Source organism: Pimephales promelas, chromosome 11 (genome assembly GCF_988280905.1).
Source record: "Pimephales promelas chromosome 11, fPimPro1.hap1.1, whole genome shotgun sequence".
NCBI lineage: Eukaryota > Metazoa > Chordata > Actinopteri > Cypriniformes > Leuciscidae > Pimephales > Pimephales promelas.
Genome location: NC_142779.1, coordinates 30,679,219 through 30,690,938, shown reverse-complemented (window position 1 = coordinate 30,690,938; position 11,720 = coordinate 30,679,219). Strand labels below are relative to the sequence as shown.

General features: G+C 40.2%; 1 protein-coding gene across 1 annotated transcript in view; it reads left to right on the top strand.

Annotated features, from left to right (window-relative positions):
• Nucleotides 1–3,586: 3,586 nt before the first annotated feature.
• The window catches only part of mcu (mitochondrial calcium uniporter), a 126,898-nt gene continuing 118,764 nt past the window's right edge, over nucleotides 3,587–11,720 (top strand). The window contains exon 1 of the mRNA XM_039673355.2: nucleotides 3,587–3,942. Coding sequence (XP_039529289.1) covers nucleotides 3,823–3,942 — 120 coding nt within the window. The 5' untranslated portion in view covers nucleotides 3,587–3,822. The remainder of the gene's footprint in view (nucleotides 3,943–11,720) is intronic.

Genomic DNA, 11,720 nt, shown 5'->3' with positions numbered 1-11,720 from the left:
CAGAAAACTATATAAGTTTAGACTGAAATGGCTTTAAAATGCATGCAGATGATAAACTTTCATTATGAAGGAGAACGGCAATGTCATGTGAGCGTGACTGCAATACAGATGACAATCAAAACCAAACAGATGTTTTGTTCGTTTTTGACAGAGTATCCGAGGCCCAAGATGTAAAGGGTGTGCCCTCTTCTGGAAAGCGGGGGTGGGGAGCAGCAGCTCATTTGCATTTAGAGAATTATGCACTCGTTCGATGCAATCATTTCACTTCAAAATTGCCATTTACAACATGGTATAATAGATGATCTATGAGGTATTTTGAGCTTAAAAAAGCTTCACATACATGTTCTAGGGACACCTGAGACCTAAATCACATCTTGTAAAAAGGGAAAAAGTGTGAAAAGGGACAAAAGGTATTTATCTATTCAGTTGTGGTGCACATGATTTAAACCCATTCTTGTTTCTGTCAGGGTTCTGTCACTCTCTTCTTTTCATTCTTGGTTTGGTGACAGAGCTCTGACACTCCTATTGTCTTGTCATGGTGAGCGTGAGGATTCGAGTTTGCTTGTGGTGTGCGCTCATTTGTCCACATGAGTTGTTTTTTCTGTTCGGACACTGTTCGTGGCACTTCGGGTTAAGTTTGGTTTCTGTTCTGTTTTCTTCAAATACTGAAGCCGGATTTGTTCACGGATTTGTTTTGCAGCTGCACAAACCCATAGACAGTAAAAGAAATGGACAGAGCGACCCCATTGATTTCAACGGAGAAGACTTGAAGCCCGATTTTTGCACTTCCTGTCTGATGTCTGAGCGACTGCGCAGGCTTTTAAAATTGAGCGTGACGACAATCTAACAGTTGTAAATCTTCTAGTAGCTGTGCCAAGCCAAAACGTTGTTGAAATATTTTCTCCGTTGCTTTAATGGACTCTCTATCTATGAGCTTCTCCCATAGACAGTAAAAGGCTTCTCCCATGACTTTAAGCCTCCATGTCCCCCCGATTGCCTCATAGACAGTGAAAGATTGCCTGCAAGCTTCTCCTCCTATCTATACGGTAATGTCTCTATTGTGCGACAGAAAGTTGCGTAGTGATGACACAATCATTAGCCTATTTTTCACAAAAATGGCATCTTGTCTGCTTGATTTGTCCTGCACCCTGAAATAGGGGTCCGGACTATCTTTGCTGAGGCTCCAGCCCCGTGGCCTGAGCCTCACTATATAGCCTATGTTGCCTAGGGCCCTCGTGGTAGTGCCAAAGCCAGGGAATATGAAACGCATCTTATTGTGCTTGAAAATGATTTAAAATCACATCGAAATATGCACACAGGAATCAAAATGTATTTTTTTTAGAACAAGTTTCCAATTCCTCACCTTAAGTATCAGATTTATTCCCAATCTGATTGTATAACAGTGATTTTAAAATGTTTATTTAAAATGAAAAGGTACATTATAGGCCACAGTTCAGGATTAGGCTTTTAGTGGTCATAAAAATGCAGGCAAACAAAGCAATAAACCAATCCTTAAGGGTGAGGAAAGAAACCATGGGTGGAACCAAAGCTCAAAGGTAACACAAATCCAATCTGACCAGCCATGTAGAGTTAGTCCTTGGAAAACAGTTCATAGATGTTCACAAATAGGAAAGTATAAAGATTTATTTGAAATATTTGAACATCAGCAGAGATTCAAGTAAGATGTAATGATCTTTGCACTATGGGGAAATTGTTAATGAAGTGCAGTAGATTAAAAAATGAACTATCAATAACAGACATATATTTCTAACAGAAGTGTATATGAAAAAAAAATAATAATAAATCCCACAATAAAACAAGACATCTGTCACTCTGAATCAAAACAGTAGCACTGGTTCGGATCAATGCTAAACTAATCCCTCATGTTGATGCATGATCTTTTGGAATAATGGAGTTGCTGTGTGTACGCATACGTTGAAGACGTGCAATCATAGGTTGAACTCTGGAATGTGTTAGAAACAGTTACAGGGTGTGACCTACTATGCAACCCTTGAACAGACAAAAACATATATTTAAAAGCCTCAATTGTATTTGGCTGCTTAGTGACCTTTTTGATATCAGAAACAACAAGACCAGGAGTGTGAATTGTGCTGCTATTGCTTTAAGTGTATCAGGTGTCTTAATAGAATATTAAATGCAGTTTGGCATTTTCATGCCCCATAACTCCAAATAAGTGTTTGAAGGACAGACTAATAATAGAGACAATTATATAATGGACAGGATGGAACAGTTGCCAAGAGTCAAGAATGAATGACACAGTGGAACAACAGGTTTAAGAAATATAGTCTACTCTTTTTATTGAATTTAGTTGTTTCTTTAAAGTGATGGTTCACCCAGTAATGAAAAATCTGTCATCACTTTCTCTTCCCATAGTCGTTTCATATGTGTATGACTTTCTTTCTTCTGCAGAACACAAACGGAAATATTTAGAATAATGTTGGTTACCATTACCTTGCATTGTATGAACAACAAGAACCTGAGACAAATAATTATAGCCAATTTTTTTTTATTCCACAGAAAGTCCGAAAAGCCTGAAGAGAAAGAAAGTCATAGTTTTGAAATTGCATGAGGGGGAGTAAATACAGAACGTTTGGTGGCACTATCCCTTTAACAAAATTGTTATATCTGATCTGAATTGGTGCATTCCACATAGTTAGGTTAATTCAGTTATATTAAAAATATGCTACTAATTCATTTAAATCTGTGTGTGATGGAGGTGGAGCAATATATAATGTGATTCAAAGATCTATATTGATCATCCATGTTAATATAAAGTAGTGGTTATAGACAAGTAGACCCATATTGGGATTGTGTTGTTTATGCCAGTTCTTAAGTCAACATGAAACAGAAGTTTTGATAGTGTTTTCCTAGTGAATCTGCATCTCATACGAGAAAAAAATGTAGGATGGGAATTGATTTTGTCCATTGTGAATTGATTAGATCATTAGATCATTGGCATTTGCTATTGCTGCAATCACAAATGAGTGACAGAGAAGAGAAGTTGCAGCAAGACGGAGGCAAATTATTTTGATTAAAGGTAAAAGGTAAAATATGTATTTTTAATAAATACTGCAATATTCCATTGAAAATAAGAATTTGATTCCATTGTGACTTTACCATGGCAGACAAAACTGCTAGGCTAATGCACCAAGTAGCCTACCTTTGGCATCCCAATACTGTCTTTGCAATGAACAGATGTGCGATTCTCTTCAAAATACATCATTTCGGAAACAAAATATTAAGTATTTTACTTTGTGGCTTAATATTTTATCATAATATATATTCAATATATTATAATATTGTATTTCTTCCACAGAGAGAGAACACAAGCATGCGAGCGTCCCGCGTTCTCTGATTGGCCGAGTTGGCGTTCTCTTCAAGTTGTCAAAACTACAGAGCTGCGCCTCTTCTCATTGGACGAAAAGAGTTCCAAGCAGTGCCAGCAGGTAACCGCTCGGCCAATCAGAACTCTCCTTTCATGTTGTCCTAGAGACCGTGGCATTTCAGTCTACGACTTCCTTATATTGACATTTTAGCGTGTGTTATGGTTATGAGACATAACGTTCTAACCGAATTTCACTCGTTAGAAATATTTTGCTTCTAGCGCGGAACTACAGCATCCTTCTTTTGAAACATTAGTTGTGTAGGCAATAGGTGTGTGTGTGTAGTGTTACGTGTGTGTGTGTATGAAATATTAGCCCAGCCCAGCAGCCCTTCCTATTTCCCCTCCCTTTCCTCAAACAGTCTCAGTCGGTTCGCCCGCAGCACTTGCGTTCTCTCGGCCGGGGATTCATATCAGAGATGGCTGCGAAAGTGTGTAGATCGGTCCTCCTCCTGTCCCGGAGCAGCGGAGCCGTAGCCTCTTCTGCTTTCCCCGCATTCGGTGTCTCCTCACAACGACAGCATCAGAGCACAAGAACGGTGAGTTCCTGGAATGGAAACCGAACATGGGTGCTGTTACTACCGCCGCTGCTGCTGGACAAGGGGAGGGTTGTGATGGGAGAGATAAGGGGGCTGGGTTCCTCTCTCTGGAGAGGATTAGATAAAAACAACCCGCCAAGAAGTGTTTTGGGACGTTGCAGTCCGCATTGAGTGTTGTCGTGCATTGCACAGTGATGATCAGCAGTGCTGCATCATTATCCAGTGCACTTTCAGTCTAGCTATACAATACGTCCTGTTTACTGGAGGCGTTTACACATGTGCAGTCAGTGTCTTGGCTTGGACTCATATTACATTTCAAGTTTGCATGCATGCTAGAGAACTGCACGCGAGCGACCGGATGCGCTTTTGGCGCATTGGCTCCGTGCAATCCGTTCCTGGATAACCTTGAAAGCAACAGTGGTCTCAACTTTAACGCTGACTGCACGGACAACTCTGAGACATCACGCGCTCTCCGTGATTGTTTACGTGGCATTGGACCGTTTCACTGATTTCAAGCATGCAACGTGTTCTTTCGAGCGTTGCCGAACTGGACGGACCGTATGAGTGTGTTTGATCCACTGCAGTGTCCGATTGTGTGTGTGTGTGTGTACAATGCGATCAGAGAGAGAGAGAGTGACAGTGCGGCAGGATTCCTGCGTTCTCACAGGACTTTGCGTTTAAACGTTCTCAAGAAGCGTTTTTAAAAGTTGAACTATTCTTAACTTGACGCCCGCCTAAAAACGCAACGTAACGTCCGTCTGACGCATGCGTAGTTAAAATAAAACAATAAAAAAAACGCAAGAATGCGTTCAGTGAGAACGCCCCCTGCTCGTCTGAGCACTGTCATTGTTGGGGGGGAAAGGATTAGACTTTCTCTCTCAGTCTCGGGCAAAGCATGTTCAGTTCAGTTCTTCGTTTAATTATGCCACTCCTCCTCTTTACACACCTCCCTTTCTTCCTGCGGGTGTTTCCCGTTTCCAGGGGCAAGCCTGTGGGTTTTCCTTTGAGCGAACTCCAGTGCGCATTGCTCAATGGCGCTCTAGCATGCTTTGGAAGCTCGTCAGCTGGAGAAAAGACATGCGGGCAGTCCCCGAGAGACCACCATCATAGCTTTTGATTCGTCCCACCTCGATGACTTTCTAGTAAAACGAGAAGAACGTGAAGAGGAAGGCCAGGAGTTCCCTATCATCTAGAAACTGTGGTGTTACCATGAGAATACAGCCTGATTTTGGACATTAACACATCCTAATATTCCACATTTACTAAAAGTTAATATTTTTAAACAAAGTGCTGGGGTAGTTCCAGTTTTCTTGGCAATATTATAGTGGTAGTACCATGGTAATTAAAAACAAAAAGCAAAAAAAAAAAAAAAAACCAAAACCTTACAGTACAATTATAGATAATACTTTATACTTGCATACTTCATTTCCCACATTAGCAAAAACATGTTCTTCACTAAACCCTACCCTAAACCTAACCAATTGTGTTAACAAAGTACAAACCCAATTCCATAGAAGTTGGGACACTGTACAAATTGTGAATAAAAACAGAATGCAATGATGTGGAAGTTTCAAATTTCAATATTATATTTAGAATACAACATTGTTGCATCTTCCTCTTTATGATGTGCCAAATTTTTTCTATGGGTGAAAGATCTGGACTGCAGGCTGGCCATTTCAGTACCCGGATCCTTCTTCTACGCAGCCATGATGTTGTAATTGATGCAGTATGTGGTTTGGCATTGTCTTGTTGGAAAATAGTATCAAAATACAAGGTCTTCCCTGAAAGAGACGATGTCTGGATGGGAGCATATGTTGTTCTAGAACTTGGATATACCTTTCAGCATTGATGGTGCCTTTCCAGATGTGTAAGAGGCCCATGCCACACGCACTCATGCAACCCCATACCATCAGAGATGCAGGCTTCTGAACTGAGCGCTGATAACAACTTGGGTTGTCCTTGTCCTCTTTAGTCCGGATGACATGGCGTCCCAGTTTTCCAAAAAGAACTTCAAATTTTGATTCGTCTGACCACAGAACAGTTTTCCACTTTGCTAGAGTCCACTTTAAATGAGCCTTGGCCCAGAGAAAACGCCTGCGCTTCTGGTTCCCGTTTAGATATGGCTTCTTTTTTGACCTATAGAGCTTTAGCCGGCAACGGTGAATGGCACGGTGGATTGTATTCACTGACAATGTTTTCTGGAAGTATTCTTGAGCCCATGTTGTGATTTCCATTACAGTAGCATTCCTGTGTGTGATGCAGTGCCGTCTAAGGGCCCGAAGATCACGGGCATTCAGTATGGTTTTCCGGCCTTGACCCTTATGCACAGAGATTGTTCCTGATTCTCTGAATCTTTGGATGATATTATGCACTGTTGATGATGATAACTTCAAACTCTTTGCAATTTTTCTCTGAGAAACTCCTTTCTGATATTGCTCCACTATTTTTTGCCTCAGCATTGGGGGAATTGGTGATCCTCTGCCCATCTTGACTTCTGAGAGACACTGCCACTCTGAGAGGCTCTTTTTATACCCAATCATGTTGCCAATTGACCTAATAAGTTGCAAATTGGTCCTCCAGCTGTTCCTTATATGTACATTTAACTTTTCTGGCCTCTTATTGCTACCTGTCCCAACTTTTTGGGAATTTGTAGCTCTCATGAAATCCAAAAGGAGCCACTATTTGGCATGGCAATTCAAAATGTCTCACTTTCATCATTTGATATGTCATCTATGTTGTATTCTAAATATAATATTGAAATTTGAAACTTCCACATCATTGCATTCTGTTTTTATTCACAATTTGTACAGTGTCCCAACTTTTATGGAAATGGGTTTGTAAACGTGATGAGAGAAATGCATTTGTAACAAATGTTTTATCATGACTCCGTGTTTAAGGGGACTCGTACCCGAGTGCACCACTCAATGCCGAACCAGTTCAGCTTCCAAGCAAGTTTACTACATCGGAAAAGCCATACATATGGAGCTTATTATGTGATTTAAACATAGTTTACAGATAATGCAGGTCATGAAAGCATTTTGCAAGGAACCTACATTTAGGCTATGTTTACACGGAAACGATCTGAAGAGCAAACGCAAAAGTGGCGTTGCATTATCACTTTTTGTTCTGCGTTTAGACGAGCGTCATGGGTGGGAAATCCGCGTGCATATGGTGACGCAAAAGTGTGAAATTCGATGTAGTATGCACTCCAGATGGCTAGGTGGCAATGTGAAGCACTGCCACACAACAACACCAAGTCCGCGTGCCTGCGTACAACCTTCACTGTCAAGCAGACTTTTGCGTTTTTACCCTTTAAGCCTTGTTCACGCTTCTTGATTTTAAAATGTCAGGCTGGACTGTGCGGTTCACACTACATGACTTGCTCGCAGTGAAATCAGGAGTGGTCAAGTTGTTTAGCTGTTCACACAACACAACGTGACAGATTAACAACAGGAGGTAACGCACTACACAGAGATACAACCACGATCGGATGATAAGAGCAAATCATTTGTGACAACAACTCTGTCACCCAATGATTCTATCTTGTCTACAAACCACATTTTGTCACGAACAATCACGCAACAAAACTAACCAGAAATGAGCGAAATGACCAATACCCAGCGAAGAAGAGAACACAACACGCGAATATGGACGTCAGACAGAAACTAGTGCTGCACACTGTTTGCGCGATGATTTGCTCTGAGAAAAAAAATGCAAAAAAAGAAAACATAAGATTTAACTGGTTACCTCAACCCATGCCTTGCTATGATTGGCTGTAGCTCTTGACATCACTGAGGTTGAGTCGCACAGCGGCTCTGGATATCTAGCATGCTAGATATTTTTCTGGGCTCGGCGACGCGTCTGCGAGCGTCTTTGTTGCGTTGTTGGCTCTTTCATACTAACAGATTGGCAAGCGTTCATCGCACGCTAATCCCCCACGATTTGCACGCGATAACACCCTGACCGGTCGGCGAGCTCAACGATTTGCAAATCGGGCTTAAATCGGGCTTAAAATCCTGTAGTGTGAACTTGGCTTTAGACGGGAACGCAACAGTGGAGCGTTTTTAAGATTGGTTTCACTTTTTCGCGTTTTTAAGCCCCAAAAACGCTGTCGCCGTCACGCCGTGTAAACGAAAGGCACATCCGAAAAAATATTTTTACTTTTTTTTGGCGACAGCATGCCAAATACGCATTAGGTTTTAATCTCTTTTAATTGTATGTAAGTGTGAACGCGTGAAATGTAGGTAGAGGCAGGTTTTTCCAATGAGTCGCGGTTGTGATTTTTAATCGTTCAAAACTACCACTGACAAAGTGGCATTCCTCCAAGTTCCTCATGTTACGCTGTGGATTAAGCAATCCCATCATGCATTTCTTTTGTTATTTGTTTATTTCTCTCTGGGCAGTAATATTTGCAGCTCTGCTGGCATTTATAGTGCGAACCAAGCCGTAGCCTCTTCCGGCGTTCGGCACAAACCTGTCAGGCTGAGACATGGCGGTGACAGGTCTCTGACAGAAAGGCCATGCTGCCCGAGGATCAAGTCTCAAAGCACTGTTTTATCATAAACATCCAAACCACAGCTGTGAGGTGTCTAACGAATTGCTACAGCACAACGTTTTCCCAAAGGACTGTGCAGTTCAGTAGGAATAATAAGGCTTTGAGTGTCTAAAAACACTTTGATCCTGGACACTAGCAGTGGAGAGTGCTAATGCTAAAAAACGTCCTGAAGCTGAAACGCCAGACGCAGTGTCAGATATTAATCCCGACTGTGATGTCAGATCCCTGAGATATGCACTTAACTCTTGTTAGCTCCCTATTGACTCAACTGTTCAATAAAAGCCTCCATTTTTGAATGTGGACAAGTACAGAGAATGCTGAAAAACAAAGTAGATCACTCCAGTGGCTCTCTGCCATGTCTTTTTAAGGATCATCAATCTTGTCCATGAATTGTTGGGTTTACTCTTGTTTCTTCAAGCATATGCGGAGGGTGAGCTGGCTCAGGGTAGAGGTGTGTCCCTTTGCATACCTTAGAGATGTTAAAAAAAACATGCAGCATTCATTTCCAACCATCTGGAGACATGCATTCCATACCAACGATTTTTTTTGGGGGTAATATTTGCCATTTTTACAATGTCTATGTTCCATTCAAAATTAGATGAATCGCATTAGATGAATCGCTTGTGGGGTCAATTATTGGTATTTACACCAATGATGACATCATATTGAAGCGACTCAAGCCAGCATGCATTTAGGTTTTTTTTTTTTCCATCTGCATGGCAGCAAACATGTTGAACCTGGCCTTTCAACTTGAAAACATTTTAGAAGATGTGACAATCCAAAAAGTTTGACTGCATATCAATTTAAAGGGGTCATATGATGCGTTTTCATGGTTTCCTATTTCTTCAGTGCATTATTTGTGAATGAATAAGGTCCACAAATTTACAAAGCTCAAAGCTTCCCACAAAAAAAATTTGTATCTAAAAGAGAAGGCAGATCCAGACCTAGCTAAAATGGCTAGACCGAATCTTCCCTCACCGACCTATGTCACTAGGTGGAAATATATGCATGATACCACCCAAATGCATATGCAAAGAAAGAGGGCGTGGCTTCAGTTATCGTCGTTGTTGCCACCATGTCGTGAGGCGCTTTTCTATGCGAGAGCAAAAGGACTTTATTTGGCTTTCTGAAAGTGGATGCAATTAGGTGATCATCACTGCTCTTTAAAAATAGCATCATGTGACCTCTTTAAATGTGTATATAAATCAAATGTGATTATATACTGGATGAATTTGTATTTTTTTACTGCCGTCACTCTCTCATTGTGATCAAGAAATCATTTGGTTCCAGTATTTTCTTTTTAAGTGAACAGTTTTGATTTCTAACACTGCCCAGTGCCTGTTTATCCAATTTGGATTTAAGTGGCCTGATTAACTGCCGACGTGATTGAGTGAGCGGCTTCAGTGATCTAGAGTAGAGGGGGAAGAGGGAAATTGGTCTCTAGACAGAGATTGCAACACTCATTGTCCGTTTTGACAGCCAATGGTGAGACAACAACTCGGAACCGAATACCAGTTTGTGATCATCCTGCATTATGTTCCAGGTTGTGGAATCTAAACGATCTAAAAGGACAATGCTTGATAAGCAGCATAACATGACTGATGTGTTCCTTTGGCTTTATATTTGTTTAATTTATATGGTTTTATAATACTGGTCTGCCTGTCCCTCTCAGTGAATGTCTCCATAAAGCATTCTCTTGTCTGTTATAAGGAGCTCTATATGTTTTCAGATTGCAGTTGGCACACAACTATCCTTTGTGTTGATATAAGAAAGCACCTATGTGACTAGAATGCTGACTAGAGCCCGACCGATAAAGGATTTTGAAGGCCGATACCGATAAAAATATTTTTGGGTTTTAAAATCCGATATTCCGATATATCGGCCGATATATATATATATATATATATATATATATATATTTTTTTTTTTATTTAATATTGTTGGATTTCACACAAGTGTAAAAGAAAAGCTAACTTTTCTGCACAAGATACGTTTGATAATTCTTCTCTATGTCTAAATGTTCACTCCTCGCAAGTATAACTTACATTTTTACAATGCAGGGACTGTAACTAGAGATATGCTAGTTATAAATACAGTTATAATTACTTTATTTAGGCAGAAAAAGTTCATTGTGGTTTCCAAGCTCATTAATGTTAATGTTAGCGGTCTTCCACTGATGATAGTGGCGTTAGCTTGCTTTGTGGTTAGCTAGTCTATGATGAGCCATAATTTAGCAATAGATAACATCATATTGTAAAACATAAATTTTCAATATAACAGGCCAAGGAGAGATTAAATCGTGTTTCGTCCGTTTTTATTTTATTTTTTAAATATTCATTTATCGGCCATTATAACTGCCGATACCGATATTATGGAAAATGCCTAATATCGGCCGCCGATATATCGGTCTGGCTCTAATGCTGACAAGTTCAAATGTGCTTAGACGCATGATCATATTAACTATGAGATGTTTTTTTTGCATTTCATCCCCACTAAAGCACTGTTGCCAAAGCCATACACAATACATGAGACACTATTTTAGAGTGTCCTGCCACAAGCACTTTAAAAAGTGGACAAACCAGCCTAATCATACTGGGATAGTTCACCAAAAAAAGAAGATTGTGTCATACTTTACTCATCATGTTGTTTTGGACCTTTGACACAAATTTAAAAAATAAATAAATAGATTTCTTTTTTTTTTTTTCTCCATACAATAAAGATTAATAGGGTCCATGTTGTTTTGGATTGCATGGTATGAACAAAAACATTCCTCTATCTCCTCTGGTGTTGATGATTTATGGAGCTTTGCACATTGGTACCATTTATGGTTGCATGAATACTCATAGTAATGCTTGCCTTTGCAAACACACCTAATAATCAATATCTGGATGCTGATCAGACGGATTAGGATTTTAACAATGAGTACCGGTAGTCTTTTAAATGGAGGTCTCTCTATGTTTTAACAATAGAGCGTGTCATTTATTCAGCCTTGACTTGAGGAATGTCAGAAAGGGCAAACTCTGGGCTGAATAATAAGCTCAAAATTATGCAATACTCTTCCTTCATGTCTCATAAAGATGATCCATTGCTTCAGTGTTCATGTTTGTGATAGTTGATGCAGTGACTGTTCAAAAGCTTAGTGAGCTGACTACTGCCGGTCTACTGCATTCTTGAGGATCTTCGGTATGGAATGTCATTTGTAACTTCCTAAATGGGAAGCAAG